The sequence below is a fragment of the Pelodiscus sinensis genome, chromosome 4, assembly GCF_052426305.1.
Source record: "Pelodiscus sinensis isolate ZL-2025 chromosome 4, ASM5242630v1, whole genome shotgun sequence".
NCBI lineage: Eukaryota > Metazoa > Chordata > Testudines > Trionychidae > Pelodiscus > Pelodiscus sinensis.
In genome coordinates, this window is record NC_143055.1 from 4495834 (window position 1) to 4519421 (window position 23588).

A 23588-nucleotide genomic window follows, 5' to 3' on the forward strand; every position below is an offset into this window, starting at 1 on the left:
TTTAGTCTCTGGCTTCCAAGTCTATGCCAACTTCCCTGCCTCAGGAATGGCAGGATTTTAATTTTAATAATTAATGTTACATAAAGTAAACTGGACATCAGCATATGGAATAAAAAAAAAAAAATCAAGTATTTTCAGTACACGGGATATTTCCAAACGTAGGAATTTTAACTCTGGACTCGTAAGAGGTAGAACTAGGAGTGACCTGTTACATCACCCAGTCCTAGCTCTTGGCCCATGTAGGATTGTACTCTACAGCACATTTATAAATGTCTTGTCCAGTCTGCTTTTAAAAGCTGCAAGCGTGACGGTTTCCACCCAGTCCCTTGAGAAGATAAGAGATCTCACAGTGTCTGGAGTTTTCCTGACTTTTAGCTGATGTTAGCCTTTCCTTCATCTTTTATTATTACCTAGTGTTTCACCCCAAATATTTCTTCTTCTCTGGTGTTTGTACTTTTCAATTACATGTAGAATAAGTTCCCCTTAGGCACTGCTTAGTTAATTAAAACTTTTGTATTTTTATAAGACAATTATTCTTGCTCCGTGAGAGAGGACAGGGCTTTGTTCCCAAGAAATGGATTCCCTGAACAAGTCACACAGAACAGTCCATATATTTAAACCAGATGCAAAGCTAGCATCTTCACTGTTCAAACTGCTCCAGGCACGCTGTCCAGCAGCCACTGAAGTCAACAGGACTACAGTTGCCTTTAAAACTAAGCATGTTTTAGTGCATGTTTTTGACTAAGGCTAGAGTGCACAACATCTTCCAGGATCAGACCCCAGATGGTTATATAAATACATGGCATTATTCATGTTGCTACATTAAAGGTGGTCAATATGCTCATTATAAATCCCCATTTATCTGTTTTATAACCACCATAAAGTATTTACGCAAGGGAAGTCTTACCACATTTTGAAATTCTAAGGTGAAAGGAAATCTACAGACATAAAATATCGTTGTTATTATTATTATTATTAATAATAATAAGTCATAACGCCTAGCCACAATACTACAACATTAGGTTCCCGCCTAATTTGAATTTGCCACCCCTCTAGAGGGTCATCCATCTACTCCGATCTCTAGTTACCAAATATTTTTGCCAAATCAGAACCAGGAGCAACAAGGGATGTGCAATGCATTTTTAAAGCATAATACCGAAAACCTAGACTTCTAACCTTACTCTTGATTGGACCTCTTTGCGTATGCCTGTATATTTATACCTGCCTCTGGAATTTCCACTACATGTACCTGATGTAGTGGGTCTCTGCCCACGAAAGCTTATGCTCCAATACATCTGTTAGTCTATAAGGTGCCACAGGACTTCTCATCATTTTTGTAGACTACGAAAAATATCTACTCAGTAGAAAAAGCCCATTAAAGTCTCAAGTCAGTGTCAGAAGGTGATCAGGCTACATTTTACAAATGATTGCTGCTCGGAGGGATATAAATGCATGCTGGAATTTACAGTCAGTCAGTCTTGGTTGATGACATTTCTCCAGTGTATTCTGTCTTTTCGGGAGCAGCCGCCTTATCGTCTCTCACTCAAACACTGGCCACTTTTATTTTGGAAGATTATTCTTCTATTACAGTTTGCTGCAGTAACAAATTCGCTTTGTAAGCCAAAGGAACAGAGGCTGAATGATCACACCAGCAAACACCCTTTCCTGAGCCAGGCAATGAATGGGATATCAAAGAACTATAATCGAGATGATTACAACATATGTGTAATTCAGGCAGATTGGCCTATTCCTCTCATTATAGCAGCAAGTTGACCTACACAGGGCACAAAACATGTTTACTCTCTTGAGCTCACTGCTTGCGAAATTTGCAAGCCGCGCACAATAGCCAGTCAGTCTTTCGACTGCCTGCACTCGTGAGAGCAAGGTTTATGGGTGCCGTAAAATACGACTCTCCTCTGAAATGCTGAGGAAGCACAAACCACACTTTTCCTGTTTTGGCTCCTAAAAAGAATTGCCAGAAAGATCAACATTTCCGTATTTTTTGTGCCATTCAAACAACACAACACACGCATATTTAGAGACTGTGTATATAAAAAGAATACCTACCCTACAATTTGATTAAAATACTTCCTGTAGCCATCTAAAGTTTCGTGCTGTAACAAAGAAAAGGGAACAAAGTTTAAAACAAAGGAGGACAGTGAAACTGGAAACAAATAAAGAGACCACACACATGCAACAATATGCACAGACACAACGTTCGGCTCCTTTATTAGGCAAAGCATCTTTGATCACTAAAGCTCTTAGACCGTCATACCATATTTGAGGGGGGCTGAAGCACCAGTCTAGCCTGTTTTCTTCGCTGTTTCCTGTAGTAGTTCTCAAAGGTTTCTCTGGCACCCTGAAAAAAACAGATCAAATGAATTCAAGTTCCTGCCTTAGAGTTCACCCCAATCACCTCCACATAAAACTGCTGCTCTGACTTGTTCAAAATTGATTTACACCACTTTTTTCTGACCTCAGTGTCAACATTCCTTTAATAAGCCCGAGCCAAATAACAGTTCGTTTTGGATATTTATGTAGGTAACTGGGTTTTGGCACAAGGATTTCTGAAGAATCCTATGTTCACAGACTCTTCCAACATTATTCTGCAGCGTTTCTGCATGCATCAATATCTGCACAGCACACTTACAATGCTACAGTATAAATAATAGTTCTATCAGAGTTAAGAAAGCAAGCAAGCAAGCCTTAGCTATGGCAGGAAAAGAAAATCATTTCAAGTGATAACAAGCAAATGTAACCCATACACCTAGTGGGTGTGGTGCACTGTCCCATCCTGTAACACTTGGGCCACATACAAAGAGAATAACGAATCTGATCTATAGTCTTAGCTAACAGACACCTAGTTTTTACGCTCAAGCGGTTTTTATGCACGAAGCTCCAGAGGTCCCAGGTTCAGTTCTGCCTATCGGCGTTACACAAGCATTTTGGGAAAAGGCACAAACACTAGGGAAAGGCTACACAAATTACTTTATCTACACGCTCACGTGGTCCTCACCACCATTATAGCTGAGCACCTGCAGTAAAACCCAGCCCTACAAATCTAGGGCTAGAACCCTGGCCCTAGAGTTCAAGGCTCACAGGCCTCTCCCATTCACCCAAAGGAAGCCACCTGAGTTAAGCTACACAGGTTGAACGGCTTTCTCCTCACTACAGAACTTAAGACATTTCTATTTTTGGTCGTTTGGGGATTGCTTCGTCTTGGGAATCTTGGCTACATCCAAGAGCATGGCCTTCCAGGCAGCACAATAAACATTTCTGAGCATCCTCCGAGTCCACCTTAATGACGAAGGCCTCAAGATATCCATCGCTGCCCAGGTTGGGTGGCCAGCGAAGAATCGTTTTGTATTATCCTCAGCGTTCCTATCTTACTCTGTTACCTCCCGTTCCTCCTCACTCTTATTTTTTCACATGTGAAATTGGATTATAAAAATCTTTAAAGGCAAGGACACGGTCTCTATTTGCACCTCCAACACCAAACACTACCCTCCGCCCCCCGCAAAAAGCAATTACTCCTAAGTATTTTTAATCTATTCATTCACAACAAGAAACTTGGGTCTATTTGTTTAAATGGAAAAAGTGGAATAAAAAGCCTAACAATTGGTTCTATACTTCCCACACAAACCTCCTGCCCAAATTATTGTACAAACAAACAGGCTGAGTTAACAGCCTCTTTAGGAAAAGGTTCTCTGGAAACTTCTGCCATTACTATTTCTAGCAGTGTGCACTCACACACACACTCCTCTCCTGTGTGTGGCGATTATGGAGCTCCAGCAGGTTAGGTAAAAAGTAGTCACACCAATTTCATTGTACGCCTCCCTGCCCCGGATGTAGTCACTCATGGAACTGAGGTTTTTCAGATTTGTAACATTAGTTCTCTGTTTGTTAGAACATCTGCAATGCCTTGGTCCTTTCTGAAGGCCAAGAGACAAATTCAGACTTGGTATAAGCTAGATGAAGCCTGGTTCATGCAACAGCAAGTCCTCTGAAGTTGGAGTCGCTTTGTAACGGGGCTGAAATTGAGTTTAAAATCAACAGCAAGTTTGACAGTTTAACAAAAGCTTTAGGAGCCAGAAGCTATTTCGGAATAGTCTTCCCCCATCTCTCCCTCTCTCTCTCCTTCTGGCTGAGCCGGGATGGGACAACAGGATGGCCAGTCATGGATGCACAGGCCAGAAGGGACCATTACGATCATCGAGTCTGACCTTCTGCATGGTACAGGCCATAGAACCTCACCCGTGACTTCTGGCCACCCTGAGTTGACAGCTTCTGGTTGAACTTTTAGAAAGACACAATCAACCCCCACCTGTACCTTCCACCTCAACCTAGCTCCTGTGTGCGGATCAAAGCCATTTCTCTGCAGGCAGACACTCGGTTTGACAACTCCTGCTTGGTAGGTCATCAGCATTAGACACACCAACTTCACACTCGCAAGTGGAAAGAAAGTAAAGCAGGGAAACTCCAAAAATCAGCGTAAAGAAAAAAAATGAAGCAAGTTTTTCACAATTGATTTTTCCTTTAGAAAGGCACCAAGTGGGGATTTAATGGTACTCAGCCTCCCCTTCTTAGGGACTGCAAATGGTGTCCCACCTAAAGCACCGAAAAACTTCAGCTACTTCCCTCCCCTCCCCCTGGATTTGCACAATAAATACATAGACATTTGTCAGGCTATTGTTGATCTCCACTTCCTCTGACCTCCTGGTGACTGGGATGGTTGTAATTAGACCAAGATTTCTGAGTTACCCCTTCCCTTAACATGTGTCATGTACCTTTTCCATGGCTCAGTTTCCAGAATCGGTTAGCGCCATAATAACGATGAACTGCCTTACAAGGGGTTTGTGTGATGTAAAAAAGTTTGAGATCCTTAACGAAGGCAAATTACAATATTCTAAATGAAACAAATCTTTGAAACAATTTCAACACCTCTCTGTTGCCCCTGTGTCCTACAGCAAGTCACTAGGTATTGGTCGCTACAGGAATTCAAGCACTTTTCAAGAATAAGCCTCACAATTGGACCTTTATCGGGGGTCAAAGTACATTGCTTCTCCACTCCCCACAAATATGATGCTTGTTTTTGGAGGTTTGTGTTTTTATTTTAAATTTTCAGTTGAATATAGGGCTGCTGAAAGGGGCGGGACTCACTCTTGAGACCGACACTCCCTAGTAGCCTAAGTGACAAGCAAAGCACCAGCAATAGTAACATAAGTTAGTAAGTTTCTCCACACTGCACCCTCCAATGCGCCTTAGAGGCTGTTTAGCCCAGTGGTTCAAACCTTTTTCATACTGCAGAGCAGCAAACCCATTCACAAACTTTTAGCAGAGTGGAAAAATTCCATTTGCATAATCACTGTTTCCATGATGAATATGCATATAAAATGTTACTAGCTCACCAAAATATGTACCACAGCCAACAAAAACTGCTGGCTTCAGCTGTGGTAGCTACCGGCCACATGTCCAGGGCATACCAAGCCCCAAGGACATGGCCTACCAGTGTGTCAGCCTGGCAGCCAATGGTCCACGGACCAGCAGTTGGGAATCACTGGTGTAACCCATTCACCTCTTGGCTACTTTTGATGACACTGCCCATACGGGTATAAATTAGTACTTGATGCAGCAATAGCTGATGCAATAGCTGATACAACTGTCTGGGTGGTCAAATATTGGAATAAATTGCCAAGGGAGGTGGTGGAATCTCCCTCTCTGGAGATATTTAAGAACAGGTTAGATCAGGCATGTCCAAAGTCCGGCCCGCAGGCCAATTGCGGCCCGTGTTCCGGTTTAATACGGCCCCATAGGTAATTTGGCAATATCTATCTTTTATGGCCCCAACGAATCCATATGTATTGAGATGAATACATTGTAAAATCTCAGTTAATGTCAGTTGGTCTAAATCAGTTAAATATATTTGGACACAACATGTATACTTGGTGTTATGTTCCTGTTCATATTTTTTTAACTTAAAAGTTGACAGACAACCTTTATTACCAATAATATGTAATATACTTTACAATGTTCCTGACATATATTTCAGCTTCCTGGATTTTTTTTCATCTGGCCTTCAGATATGAAAGGCAGAGTGATTTAACACCTGTTTAGATTTGTCATCCATGTGACAAAATGAAAAGTATGCCGTTTGCAATAAACTTTGCATAAAATAGTTAATTTGCATTTAATTTTAATGGTTCAAAGAATGTCAGGCAAAATGGTCGGCCCTCACACATGTTCACTTCATCAAATCTGGCCCTCTTTGAAAAAAGTTTGGACACCCCTGGGTTAGATAGACATCTGTCAGGGATGGTGTAGACGGAGCTTGGTCCTGCCTTGAGGGCGGGGGGCTGGACTCGATGACCTCTCGAGGTCCCTTCCAGTTCTATGATTCTATTTTGTTGATTAGGAACTGGCTTGAAATGACCAACCCACTCCAACTGGCCAAACTTCAGTTTAAAAACAACTGTCATTACCATTGTGGTCTGGATTTGAACTTAAGGACAAGAGTAGCGGTTAAAGGCCGTGTATTCTATCCCTATGACCTGTTCCATGGGGGTTCGTGCCACCGATCTCACGGCCAATGCCATACTGTTCTCTACAGCACCTTGTCCAGTCTATTTTTAAACATTCCAGGTAATATGAAGTTTGGAAGATTATTTTCCTTTAGAAAGGCACCATGTGGGGATTTAATAGAACTCAATCTCCCCTTCTAAGGAACTGCAAATGGTGTCCCCACCTACAGCACTGATGTAACAGCCAATACCATCTTCCATCTCTCAGGAAGTCTTTCCTGATATTGCAGCTACTTTTTCCCTTTTCTTAATTTCATCTCATTCTCTTATTAATATTCCCCTGTATGTCCTTAAACAATTCCCCTCACCCCCCGTGGTGGGTATTTTCGTTTGTTCTTGTTCTGCACTCCTTAAATTGGGAAGTATGTTTCCCCTAGGATGCTGTTTAGCCAGTCTGTACATATTTTCACTCTGGATCTATCTGCAGACAGTCGAGTCAGCCCTCCACAAGTTATTTCTCTTCTGTGAACTCCCTCTAGTACAGGGTTTCCCAGCCTATGGGTCGGGACCCAAATATGGGTCGCCATTACTTTTCAAAAGGGTAACCAAGTGTCATCTCAGGTGGCTCTACCCCCTTTCCCTCCCCCCTTTTTTTAAATTACCTTGGGTCACCAAGTCTTCCTGAATTGTCAGAATGGGTCCCCATCTGGAAAAGGTTGGGAACTGCTGCTCTAGTACATCAGAACCTTTCTGGTAATAAGGTGACCTTAAATGAATGCAAGATTCCAGGGTTGTGTATTTTTAATGGTTTACAAATGAGTCGATATGGAGCACAGAATGGCCATAGGCCATGAAAAGTGTCTATTTTTATTGTGTTCCTTTGTAATCACCCCACAGTGCCATCACTAAGGGTTACTTCTGCTCCTGTCCCTATTTTGCCTTCTCTGAAGAGCGACTGTAAGCCACACACCTAGGCTATGCCTACGCTTGCGGCATTTTGCGCAAGTACGGCCGTTCTTGCGCAAGAATCTGCAGAGAGTCCGCACTGCCCGCCTGCTCTTGCGCAAGGAAATTTATAGTACGGCGTGGTAAGAGGGGGCTCCTTGAGCAAGAGCTACGCTCTTTTGACAGCTGTAAGCCCTCTTGCGCAGGAGCTCTTGCGCAAGAGGGCAGTGTGGACCCTCAGCTGGGATTTCTTGTGCAAGAAAGCCCTATGGCTAAAATGGCCATCAGAGCTTTCTTGCGCAAGAGAGCGTCCATACTGCCACGGGCGCTCTTGCGCAAAAGCACAGCTCGCACATGGCGGTGTGGACGTTTTCTTGCGCGAGATGTTCTTGCGCAAGAAGCCGTGAGTGTAGACATAGCCCTAGTGTGGTTACTGAGCAATGCAAGTGGTACCTAGACCACAGCAACAGTTAAGACCAAGAGACCTCTACAGCATGGGCTGGAAGCCAGCTGGCTTTTAGCTCAGAGGGTAGCAGCTCCTATACTCAGCTCCAGAGGATCCCAGGTTCAAATCCGCCTAGTGGTGGTTACACTACCATTTTAGTATCTCTAGGCCAGGGGTGTCCAAACTTTTTTCAAAGAGGGCCAGATTTGATGAAGTGAACATGCGTGAGGGCCGACCATTTTGCCTGACATTCTTTGAACCATTAAAATTAAATGCAAATTAACTATTTTATGCAAAGTTTATTGCAAACGGCATACTTTTCATTTAGTCACATGGATGACAAATCTAAACAGGTGTTAAATCACTCTGCCTTTCATATCTGAAGGCCAGATGAAAAAAAAATCCAAGAAGCTGAAATATATGTCAGGAACATTGTAAAGTACATTACATATTATTGGTAATAAAGGTTGTCTGTCAACTTTTAAGTTCAAAAAATATGAACAAGAACATAACACCAAGTATACATGTTGTGTCCAAATATATTTATAACTGATTTAGAACAACTGACATTAACTGAGATTTTACAATGTATTCATCTCAATACATATGGATTCGTTGGGGGCCATAAAAGATAGATATTGCCAAATTACCTGTGGGGCCGTATTAAACCGGAACACGGGCCGCAATTGGCCTGCGGGCCGGACTTTGGACGTGCCTGCTCTAGGCAGTTCAGCCACCAGCATGCACAGAAGGGCATTCAAGCATTGCTGTCCCATTCATGTTCTCTCACCACCCATCCAATCACTTTCCCATTCAGGCTCCTCTTTCTGTATAGATGGTTTCCATGTCATCTTGGCAGGTCAGTCTCTTTTCAGTCATGTTCATAAACTCCACGGCCAGAAGGGGGCATTGTGATCTGCTGTACTGTATATCACAAGCCAGAGCGCTGCTTCAGAATAATTCCTATAGCAGATCTTTAAGAAAAGCATCCCATTTTGGTTTAAAAATTGCCACGGACTGCGAATCCACCACAGACCTTGATAAATTGCTCAGCTGTTGGACTGCACACACCTTAGTCCTAGTTTGAATTAGTCTAACTTTAATTTCCAGCCACTGGATCAGGTTGTGCCTTTCCCCGCTAATTTGATGAGCGCATTTGCAAATGTATGTTCCCCAAGTACATCCTTATAGACTGGGATCAAATCAGCCCTTCATGTTCTCTTTGATTGAGCTTCTTAAGTTTGTTATTGTAAGGCAAGTTTCTAATCCTTTAATCATTCTAATGGTTCTTCTCTGACCCCTCTCCAATTTACCAGCATCCTTCTTGAATTATGAGCATCACCACTGGACACAGGATTCCAGCAGCAGTCCTACCAATGCCAAATACAGAGGTAAAAAAAATCCTCTCTGCTCCTGCTCGACATCTCCGATTGTTGCATTCCCAAGAATCGCATTAGCTGTTTTGGCCAGAGATGCATTGGGAATTCATGTTCAGCTGATTTTCCACTCCAACCCCCACTGCTTTTTCAGAGTCAGTTTCCAAGGACAAAGTCCCCCAACCTGTAAGTACAATCATCTTTGTTCTTGGATGCATACGTTTACATTTAGCTCTATTACAAATGCACACAGTTTGCTTGTGCCCCGCCTACCAAGAGATTCTGATCACCGTAACAGGGACCTGTCTCCTCTTCATTATTTACCATTCCTGCAAATGTTTCTGAAAGCACTTGCTTCACTCTGCATAAATTCAATACTCAAAAGCGAGTTCATTAGGCATATGTGCAATATATGTGTCTCAAAAATTGGAAAAAGACAAATATTAGTGGCCTAACAAAACAGAAGTCATGTTGAAAAAATTCTCACCCTAAAAATCTTGAATCAAATAGCAGCTACAACCGGAGAGCATGCACGAGAGAGAGATTTGCAAGCTATGTTTCAGAGGATCTGCAACACACTAGGAAAACTTTCCTCTAAAGCAAGCTATTCATAGAATCATAGAATCATAGGACTGGAAGGGACCTCGAGAGGTCATCGAGTCCAGCCCCCCGCCCTCAAAGCAGGATCAAGCTCCGTCTACACTATCCCTGACAGATGTCTATCCAACCTGTTCTTAAATATCTCCAGAGAGGGAGATTCCACCACCTCCCTTGGCAATTTATTCCAATATTTGACCACCCTGACAGTTAGGAATTTTTTCCTAATGTCCAATCTAAACCTCCCCTGCTGCACTTTAAGCCCATTACTCCTTGTCCTGTCCTCAGAAACCAAGAGGAACAAATTTTCTCCTTCCTCCTTGTGACACCCTTTTAGATATTTGAAAACCGCTATCATGTCCCCCCTTAATCTTCTTTTTTCCAAACTAAACAAGCCCAGTTCATGAAGCCTGGCTTCATAGGTCATGTTCTCTAGACCTTTAATCATTCTTGTCGCTCTTCTCTGTACCCTTTCCAATTTCTCCACATCTTTCTTGAAATGCGGCGCCCAGAACTGGACACAGTACTCCAGCTGAGGCCTAACTAGTGCAGAGTAGAGCGGCAGAATGACTTCACGAGTTTTGCTTACAACACACCTGTTGATACAACCTACAATCATATTTGCTTTTTTTGCAACAGCATCACACTGTTGACTCATATTCAACTTGTGGTCCACTATGACCCCTAGATCCCTTTCCGCCATGCTCCTTCCTAGACAGTCGCTTCCCATCTTGTATGTATGGAACTGATTGTTCCTTCCTAAGTGGAGCACTTTGCATTTCTCTTTATTAAACCTCATCCTGTTTACCTCTGACCATTTCTCTAACTTGCTAAGGTCATTTTGAATTATGTCCCTATCCTCCAAAGAAGTTGCAACCCCACCCAGTTTGGTATCATCTGCAAACTTAATAAGCGTACTCTCTATCCCAATATCTACATCATTGATGAAGATATTGAACAGTACGGGTCCCAAAACAGACCCTTGAGGAACTCCACTGTGCAAATCGTTTTGTCTATGCAAATCGTTTTTTATGAACCAGTCTCTGGAGTAGACAGTCCCCAGGAAAAAAAAAGGAAAAAACCCCACACATGCTTGCTCTTTTATTTAGATTTATTTGATTGGAAGATATCTCTCTCCCTTCCTACCCTGCCACCATTCAAGCAGGCAGCCAAAGATTCAAAATTACAGTCACAAACTGCACATTTATTCTAATCAGTGGTCCAGGAAAAATCATCAATAACACCACATGTTTTATACAATTACTGGGCAGAACTTTATTTTTCAAATTAGCTTTGGAGCATTCAGTTCACAAACTTGGCAAGGAGAGCCAGATAATTACACTTGTTGATGATCACCTCATCAGCTGCCATAAGGAAAAATGAAATATAATCACACAATGGCAGATGCAAGATTTAAGGAACCAAAAAAAAAAAGACTATAGCGAAGGGGTAGCAGAGGTGAAAATGCATCCAGCTATGAACTACATGAGGATAGTTACTGTAAGTTTCGTGTTTTTATTTAATATACATTTTAATCTAATTTATTTTCCCTGCCATTTCAAACAATTAATTCACTACTCCCCAATTTCTACGAACGTTTACAACTGCATGACTTGCAAAGTATATTTTGGATCCAAAACATGCTGAACATGTCATGTCTCCCTAGGATAACAAAGAGGTTTAAGTGGTGTTAACCCTGAAACAGAAAACCATCCAATGTACATAATGCACTAATCATTTAAAAGCAGTAGGTCACTGTGTAAAACACAGTAGTGATAACAGTTTGCACAGATGCCGGGACTGTCAGCTGAGACATTCCAAGCATTTTATGAGTATTTTTTTTAATCCACACATCATTGTTAATGTCTGCAGTGACCAGGTAGAACTTCTGCAAGACCTCATGCAAGACAGTCAAATAAATGTCACGGTTTGCTATTTATCCACCTCAGAGGGTGGGAGGGCTGGGTGCGCCATGTGGGGATTTGAACCTAGAGTTCCCAGAAGTCTAAGCATGTCAAACAAAACATCCCAGCTACGTATAGTCAATTAGCGCTTGATTCTGCAGCCACTCCTCAAGCACACCACCTACTGATGTTGACAAGCCTTGTATCTAGAGAGTGGCTACAGAATTAGCCCTCTAGTCATTTGGAATAACCCAGGTTTCCAATTCAAAGGAGCACTGTTAACGTATAGCACTGGGAATCCTCTATCCACAGTTCATCTTGTTCTAAATACGGCAGCGTTGGTTTAAAGTAAACAGATTAACAATGAACTTCATCTTCCACTCAGTGATAATCCTGAGTTAAAGCATGATCCCATCTGGATTTATGGATGTTTTCGTACTTGCTACTGTTTTGCCCAGTCTTTTCTTCAATTTACTTTTGGCATTCACTGGCTTTTTGTTCATTGGCAGACTTTATGCCATAGTGATTTTCAGTTACACCCAGAGATTTTCCACACACACAGACACACACTTTTTTGGGGGGGGAGAGACACACACACTCTCACAGTATCTCAACAAAAACAAAAGTGGTATCAGCTCCATGACTATAAAACCCACACTGAGCTTTACACTGCTGTTCACAAGGAAAGGGAGGAAGGGAACTGTTGCATCTGTGGAGACCTACCATCAAAATTGCCTGAAGTCACACGCAGAAATTAACTGGGAGATCCGAAGTTGAGGGCCATTCTTGCAAATACTCCGTGCACAACATTAATACTGAGGCAAAAGCAGTTCCACGTGCAACAATCTTGCAAGATTGAGATCAAATGTCCCAGTTTTTTAGTCATTTATGATCCCAGAGTCCTCAGAGTTGGTGATGCCAAGGCACTGGCTAAACTCCTGCCGGAGTTTACATTCTGCCAACCTAAACTCTTGCACCAATTTTTAATTTGATACAGTAGACAGTTCCTTCTTTACCCCTACTGAGTAGTACTGCTGTGCATTTTTAACCATCACCTTCCTCTGGCAGAAATGCCCCGCTGGGATAGACTGCATCTTGTTTTAATTCATGCGTTTGAATGCCTGTGGTGCACTTGGTAGCATATAAAGTCTTAAAACCAGGGAATTGAAAATCAGTCTGCTTAACTTCAGTACCCAAAAACATAATGGAGCAAATTAAACAATTATTTTGCAACATCTACAGGCTGTCCTCGCTATAAGTCCAAGATGCATTCAAAAAAAATCTTGGACATATAACAACGTAAAATGTGGAATTTTTCCCTCTGCAGCTGATTTCCATTTGCACAAACTGGGGTACAACTTAAGAGCACGGAATGGGAGGACATATGTTCCTACAGTTGTTAACGACTTTAGTGCAGAATGGATCTATTGCAGGGCGATTTATAGCGGGAACGCCCTGCAACCGATAGTAAGGTGATGAGTTACATCGCTTTGTCAAGAGCAAATCATGTCAAGCCAACCTAATAGCTTTCTTTGACAGGACAACAAGTCTTGTGGTAGATGTGGTATATCTTGATATAGTATGGCTTTTGATACTGCCTCACATCACTGTCATACACAAACTAGGGAACACAACCTAGATGGAGCTACTACGAGGTGGGTGCATAACTGATTGGAAAACCCTTCTCAGAGTAGTTATCAGAGGCTTGCAGTCAAGTTGGAAGGGCAGATCAAGTGGGGTCCCATCAGGACCAGTTCAGGATCCGGTTCTGTCCAATAACGTCATCAATGATTCAGCTCATGATATAGAAGGTACACTTACAAAAACTGTAGATAACATCAATCTGGGCAGGGCTGCAAGTGCCTTGGAGGACAAGAGTAAAATTAAAGATGATGCGAAAAAACTGAAAAAATGGTAAATTGGAAGAAATTTAATAAGGATAAATGCAAATGTACCCACATTAGGAAGCACCAATCCATTGCACACATACTGAATGGGAAATGACTGCCTAGGAAGGAATACTGCAGAAAAGGATCTGAAGGTCATAGGGGACCACAAGCTAAGTCTGAGTCACCAACGTGACACTTCTGCAAAACAGCAAACATTCTGGGATGTATTAGCAGGAGTGCTGTAAGGAAAACATGAAAAGTAATTCTTCTGCCCTTCTCCACACCAATACAGGCCTCAGCTGGAGTATGGGGTCCAATTCTGGGCACCAGACTTGGAGAAGGTCCTTAACCTCTGAGGACAGGACAAAAAAGCAATGGGCTTAAATTATGGAAAGGGCAGTTGAGACTGGAAAAACTTCCTGTCAGCATAGTTAAATGCTAAAATAAATCGCCCAGGGAGGTTGTAGAATCTCCATCATTGGAGGTTTTTAAAACTGGTTAGACAAACATCTGTCAGGGATCGGTCTTGATTATCCTTATTCCTGAAATGAGTGCTGGGAACTAAGCTGGATGACTTCTCAAGGATCATTCCAGTCCTACGATTCTGTGATTAACAGAGACACAAGGTCCAAGTCAGCTTTCACTCCTGTTTCATTTCCATCATGATGTCATGGTCTTTAATTCAGTTATTCTCAATTTACACCGATTTCAGCAAAATCAGAATCAGAACCACAATCCCTTCTCCAAACAGTTGTACCAAACCACAGTCGATGCCCCGTAGCTCAGTCACAGGGACAATAGTCCAGGCACTGCTAGTTTGAGGTACTGAGTTTTAAGGAAAGGCTTGAAGGAAGTGATGGTTGTTTTTCATATAAGAAGAGGAAAACTGCTAGAATCCTAGGGGAAAGCATGAAATAAATTTCCAGTATGAATGGGAGAAGCTGGTATGGTGCTTGGAGACCCCTCAGGACAAGAATAAATCATTAACCACCAGGGGAAAGAAGGAAACAAAAAGCAGAGCATTGGAGCACAGGCTGCTTAACTTTAAACATGAATACTGCCAATTAATTAAATAGGATTTACATGTGTGCTTAAAATTAAGACATGATTAGATGCTTTGCTGGACTGGGGCTCAAAAGGCAGCACACAATGGGTTCATTACTTTACACTGCAGAACTAGCATCACTAGCAAAGAAAAGAAGGAAACAAATACAATGGTTGCTATTTCTGAGGAGAACCAGCCACTGATATTGATAGAACTTCATACGTCCGCAGGTGGCCCCCGGCACAGCTGAAAACCATGTACGGAGGACAAGGCCAGAGAATTGTCACATTTCCATGCTCTCATCACACTCTTGTCCTGAGAGCCAGTTTCCTTGGTCACGTAGACAACACCCAGCCTCAGTGTTTTGTGCAAGTCCCTTTATTGAGGTTTTACTGAATTCACCTATTTCTGAAGGTCCACACTGTGCACCGGACACCACACAGGTAAACAGCTCCTCCTGCTTGTAGCTCCTTCTATATAGACTCAATCCTGGTGCAGTTACTTCCTCTTGTCACCCACCACTTCACTGCCACACAAGCCAGACTCCAGACAGCATCCACGTTCACCTCTTACCAACGTGGGCCAGATTCAAAAAGGTGCCACTGAGGGGAAGAATGCTGCAGGGCCCCTTTCCAGTCCTTGTGTTAGGCACTTCACACCCATTTCATCTCCTTGGGGTTTTTTGGGTTTTTTTAAGCAAGATACAGATTGGCGTATGCTCCCTGGAACCTGGCCTCTATGGTCAGAGGCAACACGACACAGTGCTGATCAGGAGAGCAGTGAAACATAGTTCACAGGAGAGGGTCTGACTTGATTTGCCTGCCTCTCCTGGAAGGAAGATCAAGGACTTTGGAAAGAAACTCCTTACCACCCGTCTTCGGGCAGGGCTGCAAAGCTCTGGTAGAGCTTTAGGTCACCTCTGGTTTTAAGCACCCACTTGCGCATGTGGGGGAACTGTTAGACTGAATTTAGAGTGTTTTTTCTACAATGAGATGAAAAGGCGCAAGAAGCTTCTCTTGATCAACGTCAGCCTATCAGCAACTGTTCACAGTAGAGAAGAGGATCTTCTTGGACCCAATGGTGGCCTCCCTCACATGGCTAACTATTGTAAAACTCACCAGTTTTCTCACCTCAGTTGCTGATTTGCTTCCAACCGCTGTGAGGACACAGCCAGCAATCGGCTAACTCTACAGGATGGATTCTTAAATTCCCCCCTTTGGGAGGGTTTCACAGCAGCACTCGCTACAAGGGACCTGTGTTCGCTCCTCTCAGAAAATAGGGGCATTATCCTTCTTATTGATCGGGATGGCAGTGGAGCATTGTTCTTTCAGTTCAGCCTATAGGAAGGAATATCTATTTTCCATTTAGATGGGGGTAAAGCCTTTAATTTCACCTTCCTGGCTGCAGCTGGAGTTCCCTTTTAACTGCCTGGCCATGGGAGTGAAGACAGTTTTATATGGAGGAAAATGCTGAAAGGGCCACTTTAATATTCTTGCATGTGAAAAGGGGAGAGCTTTTCATAGTGCTCTGTAATGAGGGTCAGCGGGATATTACACTTCTCCATATGGCTAATTTGCACAGCAGGTCAAATGCTCTATTTGCTTTTTAAAGACGGCCCTATAGATCAAGCGGCACTAAAAGAAACCAAAAAAAGCACGAGGAGGAGATGCCCCCTACTGTTCAAGTCTAGAAAGGGCCGGGCAGCAGACAAAAACGCTGCGGCATGGAATTCTCGTCACACACGAGAGCAATTTTAAAAGGTAAAGCTGTGATGAAAGAGCACAAAGTAGGGTGGAAGATGCTTTAGCACGGCGCGCCAGCACACAAGGCAGCAGGCAGAGAAGGAAAGCTGCTTTAGGGAATCCCACTTGTATCAACATTTTAATATCCCCCCACAGAAACACTTGCCAAACTCCACAGACTACTCAAAACGCGCTTTCACTCCATTTGCTTGCAATATGAACCTGTGCTAGCGGCTGTCACTGTTCCAAGCTGTTGACTAGCTGCCTGACCTTCTGACTAACGAGCGCTCTGTTTATTAGCATGATGGCCCTTGTAACCTATGTTTGTCTTGGCACTTCTTCCTTGCGGTGTCCCAGGCCTGACCCAAAGAACTTCCCCTGGAGGGGCCAGCAGCAGTCTGCAGTACCGGGGGGGAAAAAAAATCTGATCACTAAAGATTATGGAGCCATGGGGCCTGGACTTTTGAAGAGAGTAAACATTATGATTAACAAGCCTGGCCTTTATAATCGGCTTCTACTCCTCCCCTTCAGATCAGAGTGCTAATTTATTAAATATTTTAACAAAGGGCCTTTATTACTGCCCTCAGCTTGGCTGGCTGCTTTCATAGTATTACCACCTACATCTAATAAAGCTTTAATTGACTACTGCTTTTCATAACCTCTGACCTAGGATGATAAACAGTTGGGCCATGTTAGCAAAAGAGTAAACCCCAAAGGAGTTTGCATCCTGCTCCTGCTTAGCAATGGATTTGCTTGAAGAAAACAGAACAAAAATCTGCACCATTTGCATTCATATCGAAAAGCACGTTTCATCTTCAAAGTTATTCCAAATCACTTACTCACTCATTTAGCCCTTTGTAAGTTGATAAATACTCTCCTCTTACAAACAGGTAAACACATTTCAGTGTCTTGGGTGTGGCTAGATCAGAGATTCTAGGCTTGATGCAGGAGTCTCCGGGTGAAATACTGTGGTCTGGATTGTGGGGGTCAGATTAGACCCTACTTTTTTTTTCCCCCTCCTTGAAATCTGTGAAACTATGAGTCGAGATGCAGGACAGCTTAAATGATGTCCAACCTCACGCAGAGTCTGTATCAAAGCTAGCATTAGAACTCAAACTACTGGCTCCCCATCCTACACTCAGCCTATTCTTAATTAAAATTAGTTTTGGTTAAAAAAAAAAAAAAGGCGCTACTTTCTTCTTATAGGCAGTAGCCTGGAAGATGATGGAAAGCAGCAAGTTACAACGGGCAGCAAGAGAGGGTTCCAACCCAACAACTCTATCTCCAGGGTTATCAGAGGAGCCCAAGAGGGACCAACCACTCCAGAGCTAAGGCAAGGTGCCATGAGAAATCCCTGCATGCAGTATTTCACTGTGATGAAAGCCTCCCCTCCACCACAGGACACACCGCCAGCATTTTCCAATGAGTCAGGAACACAAAGAGGAGATTGATTTAAAAAGTATGAGATTGAAAAAAAAAAGACACCCATCTTTGGGCATCCTTTTATCTGCCTTCTGGTTTCTGAGTCTTTTGGGTGCATTGAGGTCACATTTTTAAGCGTTTCACTATTAACATGAGGAATGAGGACTCAGGGATGGGATGAGATAGGTGGGACAGGGGAGGTGGCAGGAAGAGGTAAGGATTGGAGGACAGGAACAAAAGTCTCCCCTGCTCTGGTCCTAACTGTACAACTGCTCCCGCTAGGGATGGCCCACAGCCGTGAGTTTGAGACCCCTGCTTTAGATAAACAGTTATGGGTTCCTGCCTTTCCTATAGCCATTACACAACTTTAAGAAGTTATTCTGAAGATATAACTATTGTGTTGGATGTACCTCAGCTTGTACTAGGGATGTAATAGTGCAATCGATTTAACCAATAAGCAAAAGCTTATAGGTAAATGCTATAGACTACACGCAGTTCCCTCCCCCCATGCCTGCCAGTCAATTTTTAAGCAGGCTGGCCAGCAGCCCGGCTCAGTCCTGGCTTGCAATGGGTCCGGGACCTATCCCTGTTGTGGCTCTGCATTTCAAGTGTATTAGGAGTCAGGCGGGCGGGCAGCCCAGCTCAGTTCCAGCTCGCACCGGAGCACACTAGCTGCCGCCCCGGCCCACGGGGACTATAGAATATTCAACTAACCGATAAGAATTCATAAGGTTACTCAACCATTCAATTAACCAATGTTTAACATCCCTAGCTTGTACTCTCATCTCTTCCAGTCCAGGGTCATCAGCTGTTTGCTCTAACCTTAGAAATCTGCTAGCATGTTTATTTTCCTACCTAGAGAAGTCAAGTGACTATAGCAAAGGGCTCATGTTAATTCCCCTTTTTCGTATACTATCCCAAATATGAAGCAACAGATGAGAAGTGGTCGCACGGTCTTGCCAGCTCTCACCATTGTGATATTTGGCTTTGTACAGAATCAGGGAACTGCATGAGATCTGTGAATACTGTGGTCGACAGCTCTGCTTCTCCAGCTGAAAGGAACTTTCTACCACAGGATAAAATTCATGTGTGCAGCAGACAGAGCTCTCTCAGGGACTGGTCTGAAGCCATAAAACAAACTGTCGAGGGAACTAAAGGACGGCCACAAACCATACCACCCTGCATTCCAAGTGCCAGGTGCGCTCCCCAATCAGCCTCTTCTAACACACACCATGTGTACATTTAGCAGCAACAAAAAAACCATACCCAGTTCTCCACCTGGGGGAAAAAGAGACCAAAGAAGTGACAGATGCTAGTCATGTCTCTTAATGCAGGACAGGAAGGTGCTCAGATACTACAGTGATGGGCATGATAAAAGAATGTGTCATAACACACAGAGTAGGCCCAACTGGCCTCCTCAGAGAAAATCAGATCACTGCTTTCCTCCACGCATTTTATAAAGCAAAACTTACAAAGACTTCAGAGACAGCATCAGTACTAGTGAAAATTTACCTTTACCCTCCACAGGTCGTTTAATCTTTTCTTGGTCTTTGTGGGGCTCTGGGACAAAAAGTAGGATTCCCCACTTTGTATTCCACTCAGTTGTTTAGACCCTAGCTCCTTAGAAATTGGAAACCAATAGCTACTTTCCTCAGAGAAAAGGTGTTTGAGTCCATACGTTAAGGGCTTGGTTGGATATATTGTTGTGCTTTTTTTTTTTTTTTTTAAGAAAGTAGGCCATCCCATGTAGCAGTCAATGCAGAGAACTAAGAGACAAGAGATTGGGGTTTTCTTCCCAGGCCTGCCACTGACCTTGGAAAAGTCAACCGCTCTGTGTTTCAGTCCTCCCAATCATAGCATGTGGCTAGTAGTGATAGCCTGGTAGAAGGGAAGCTTCAGAGGAGTAGCCTAGTTAGTCTGTAACTGGAAAAACTTAGATGAGTCATCTAGCAGCACCTTAAAGGCTAACAAAGCATGTAGATGATGGTATGTGCTTTCGTGAGCACAACCCACTTCATCTGAAGAAGTGGGTTATGCCCATGAAAGCTCATGATACCATTTACATGTTTTGAAAGTCTTTAAGGTGCTGCTAGATGATTCATTGCTTTTTATATAGGGGAGTGAGGCACGTGTAAACTGTTTTGATAGCCTCAGTTAAAAGGTGCTAAAGCCGCAGTGTGCAACCCGTTCTGAGGCAATAGCCACTATAGTTGCTACTGCTATAGCAAACTAGCTACTCTCAACTGGCCAAATAGCCACATGTGGCTTGTAGTTAGCATGTTGCACACCACAGCACTAAAGGAATTCAAAGTAATACAGAAGAAACCACTCAAAATCATCTGTCACCTGAAGTGGGGTTTAACCACAAAAGCTCATGATACAATACATATTTTTGTTAGTCTCTCAGGTGCCACAGGACCACTCATTTTTTCAAGGTTTTTAAAGTTACAGACTAACCCGGCTACCCCTCTGAGAAAACATAAGAAAGGTCATTCTTAAGTTCTTTTTGCACTGTACACTGAACAACAAAGATGTCTGAATTTTACATATGGACAAAAAAAGGATGACATTTTGGATCTGCCAACTCTGGGGTCAAACTATTAGTGCTCAAGATAATTTTTTAACTTTATCTGCTATAATTAAAGATTGGAAAAATATCAAAGCCTGTGATGCTGTCATATCCCCAAGCTACACAGGGTTAGCTGAGCAAGTCCAGGTTGACTCTCCCTAATCCAGCACCCTTGGGACCTGACTGGTGACAAACCAGAGAATTTGCTGAACTATGGGAGGTCGATATTGTCTAGCAGCATTACCAACACTTCCCCTGCTCACTGGGCTCTTTGAAGACATTCAGGGTAAATTAGAGCTAAATCACAGCACAGAACTGGTGATTGTAAACAAACTTTATGGCACTGTGGGAAACTTGACCACACCCATGAGAAGTGGACATCTGGCTAACTAAAATCATGCAGTATCACGGATGTGGCCAGACCAGAGAGTGTTGGATTAAGGAGGCTGAAGCTGTACTTCGATGAAAAACTTCCAAGGAACGGTGCATAAAACAGCATTAGTTGTTAATGCTGTACCTTTCCCTGTAGTTCAGTTCTGGATAAACCTGGCATTAGGAACGACTATCTTTTGGTTGTGACCTAAAACCAAGGACTTGACTGATTCAGTAAATGAAAATGCCAAGGAACACTGAAGATGCTATACTCCGGTATAGCTAAAATCCAACTCAGATAGCATCTGTTTTACCTCACGTCCCCTGTGCTTTCAGTTGGAGTCTTCATTTATAGTCCTATTGTATATGATCACATGGCTTTAAACACCTATTACATTCCTCTCCAGAGGTGGGTTTTAAGGTCAGAAGAGACCATTGCTATCATCTAGACTGACCTCAAGCATAATAGAGGCAATCAAACTTCATCTTGCACACCTCTGCTGCTAACAAAGTAGTACTTGTGTCCAGTCTTCATAGCCAACGTTGCTACAGTCATGTCGCTCCCAGGATATGAGAGACAGACAGAAAGGGTGCGGTAGTCTCTTCTATTGAACCAACTTCTGCTGGTAAAACAAACAAGCTTCCGAGCTCGCGCAGCGTCATTGAGGTTTTATACATGTTTGTAAAGCGCACTGGGACTTCAGAGTGAAATGGGCTCTCAACATGATACAGCAACAATTCTTCTTGAAGAGCAACCTATGGGTATGTCTAGACTACAGGGTTTTGTCGACAGAAGTTTTGTCGACAGATACTGTCGACAAAGAGCATCTAGACGACATCCAGTTCTGTCGACAAAACAAGCCGCTTTGTCGACATAACAGTGTGGATGCAAAGGACAGCGTAGATGCAATAATGCCTTGTATCGACAGAACTCTGTCGATAAAAGGCGTTATTCCTTGTAGAATGAGGTTTACATACATCGACAAAACTGCTGAGTTTTGTCGACATTATGTCAACATAACTCAAAGGCAGTGTGGACACAGGTATAGTTTTGTCGACAAAACCCTGTAGTCTAGACACACCCTATGTGTCCGACTATTCCTCACATTTTAGTAGGTTCAAATGTTAAATCTGAAGGAAGACAAATTTCAGGCTAGCAGTAGTTGGCTCTTGTGTTCGCTACTCTTCAGTCACTGATAGATGCTAGGGTTTATCCAGCTATCGTATGGCAACATTTAGAGTTACATTTTCAGCTTCTTCAATCAAAATTTTGTGCACCTTATTTCATTGGTAGTAAGGAGTCGGAGTTAATGTGTTTACTCAAAACAGATTAAAATAATAATAGAACACAGATAATATTCTTCCCAATCATGTAGCCCTTTTTAGCAATTAATTCAGGAAACGCAAGGTGAGTTTTCTATGTACAATGCTGGATTAGACTTTCAAAATTAAAGTTTTGGTATTTAAAAATAGAGTTTGCATATTCCAAATTTCAAACTTAATTTTTAACTAAGATTTACTGATTTAAAACCTTTCTTGTGGGTTCTTTTTCTCATCTTCACAATGTTCATTTTTGGTTTTTTAATAGCTAGCCCATGAAGAGCACAATATTTGGAACTTCTATGGCTGCAAACTGATTAGAAGTTTTGATCATAGTGATCTTTAAAAAGTAGGCAAGATAGTAAACTTTTCTGGGAGGACACCTTTGATTTTTGCATTTCCGTGTAGTTAACGGTACTCAGAAGGGGAGAAAAACAACATGCATTAATTAAGATACATTAGGAGAAGTAATACTTTTTGCTGGTAAATACATTTTCTCTCCCAGCAGTAGCAGTCTAACAAGAGTTGAAACACAGAATCCAATACAAGAGATCCGGGGCACCAATAAGACATAAAAAAAGGCTTCTCAATTTTTTAAATTTTGTTTTGTGTTATGACAAAACAGTTTATTTAAGAGTGTAAAATTGCTGGTAAACCCACACATGCAGAGTCTCCTACCACTATTCTGTTCTAATGCCCGATCCATTTTTATTTGTGTGATCAAAGCCAGGGATAGGCACATGCAAGATACAGTCTCTATCAATGTTTCATACCCATTTTAAAATCAGTACTTGATTTTAAAACCTTCTTCTAGAACGACCAAGATGTGTACATGCCTAATCTGGTGCGGTAGCTGTCCTTCTCACTCCATTCTCATTCATAATCTAGGGATGTTAAATTCAGATAATCGGCCACAGGGCTGTTGCGACACTTCAAAAGCAAAAGCGCAATGGGGAGCATGGAGCCAGCAGGGGACTCAAGCAGTCCCCCGCTGGTCCCATGCTCCACGCAGCTTTTCAAAGCACCAGCGCCACATGGAGCCTGGGGTTAAACAGGGGAGTCCCTAGCCAACCCCGGACTTCGCGTGGCGCTGCCGCTTTAAAACACAGCTAGCTGGCCCCGGGGCTGCAAGCCGCATTTCAAAGTGGCAGTGACGCGTGGAGCCCAGAATCTGGCCATGGGCTCCACGCAGCGAGGCCACTTTGAAGCACCTCTCTTCTCTCCCCCCCCCCCCCACGGCCTCTTTTTGATAGAGTCAGTGGGGCGAGGGACTAGTCAATTAGTCCACATTCCTATCATAATCCCAGTTACTCCATGAATTGCAAAGCACATCTGAGTTACGTTGTAAACCTCTTCATGTCCTCCCATTTGTTGTATAAAGGATCCAGAACACTTTAGGGATTTGCAGGGGTAAACTACAGCCCTGCTTTCTAAGAGCTGGTGG

The 23588-nt window shown here is 42.9% G+C and overlaps 1 protein-coding gene across 5 annotated transcripts in view; it reads right to left on the reverse strand.

The window, feature by feature from the left end:
* Positions 1-23588, reverse strand: part of EXOC6B (exocyst complex component 6B) — a 461000-nt gene that overhangs the window by 198189 nt on the left and 239223 nt on the right. For all 5 annotated transcript variants that reach the window (XM_075931045.2, XM_075931047.2, XM_075931048.2 and 2 more), the window contains exons 9-10: positions 2276-2359; positions 2068-2114 (exon numbers count right to left, since the gene is read on the reverse strand). In XM_075931045.2, the coding sequence (XP_075787160.1) occupies positions 2068-2114; positions 2276-2359 (131 nt within the window). The remainder of the gene's footprint in view (positions 1-2067; positions 2115-2275; positions 2360-23588) is intronic.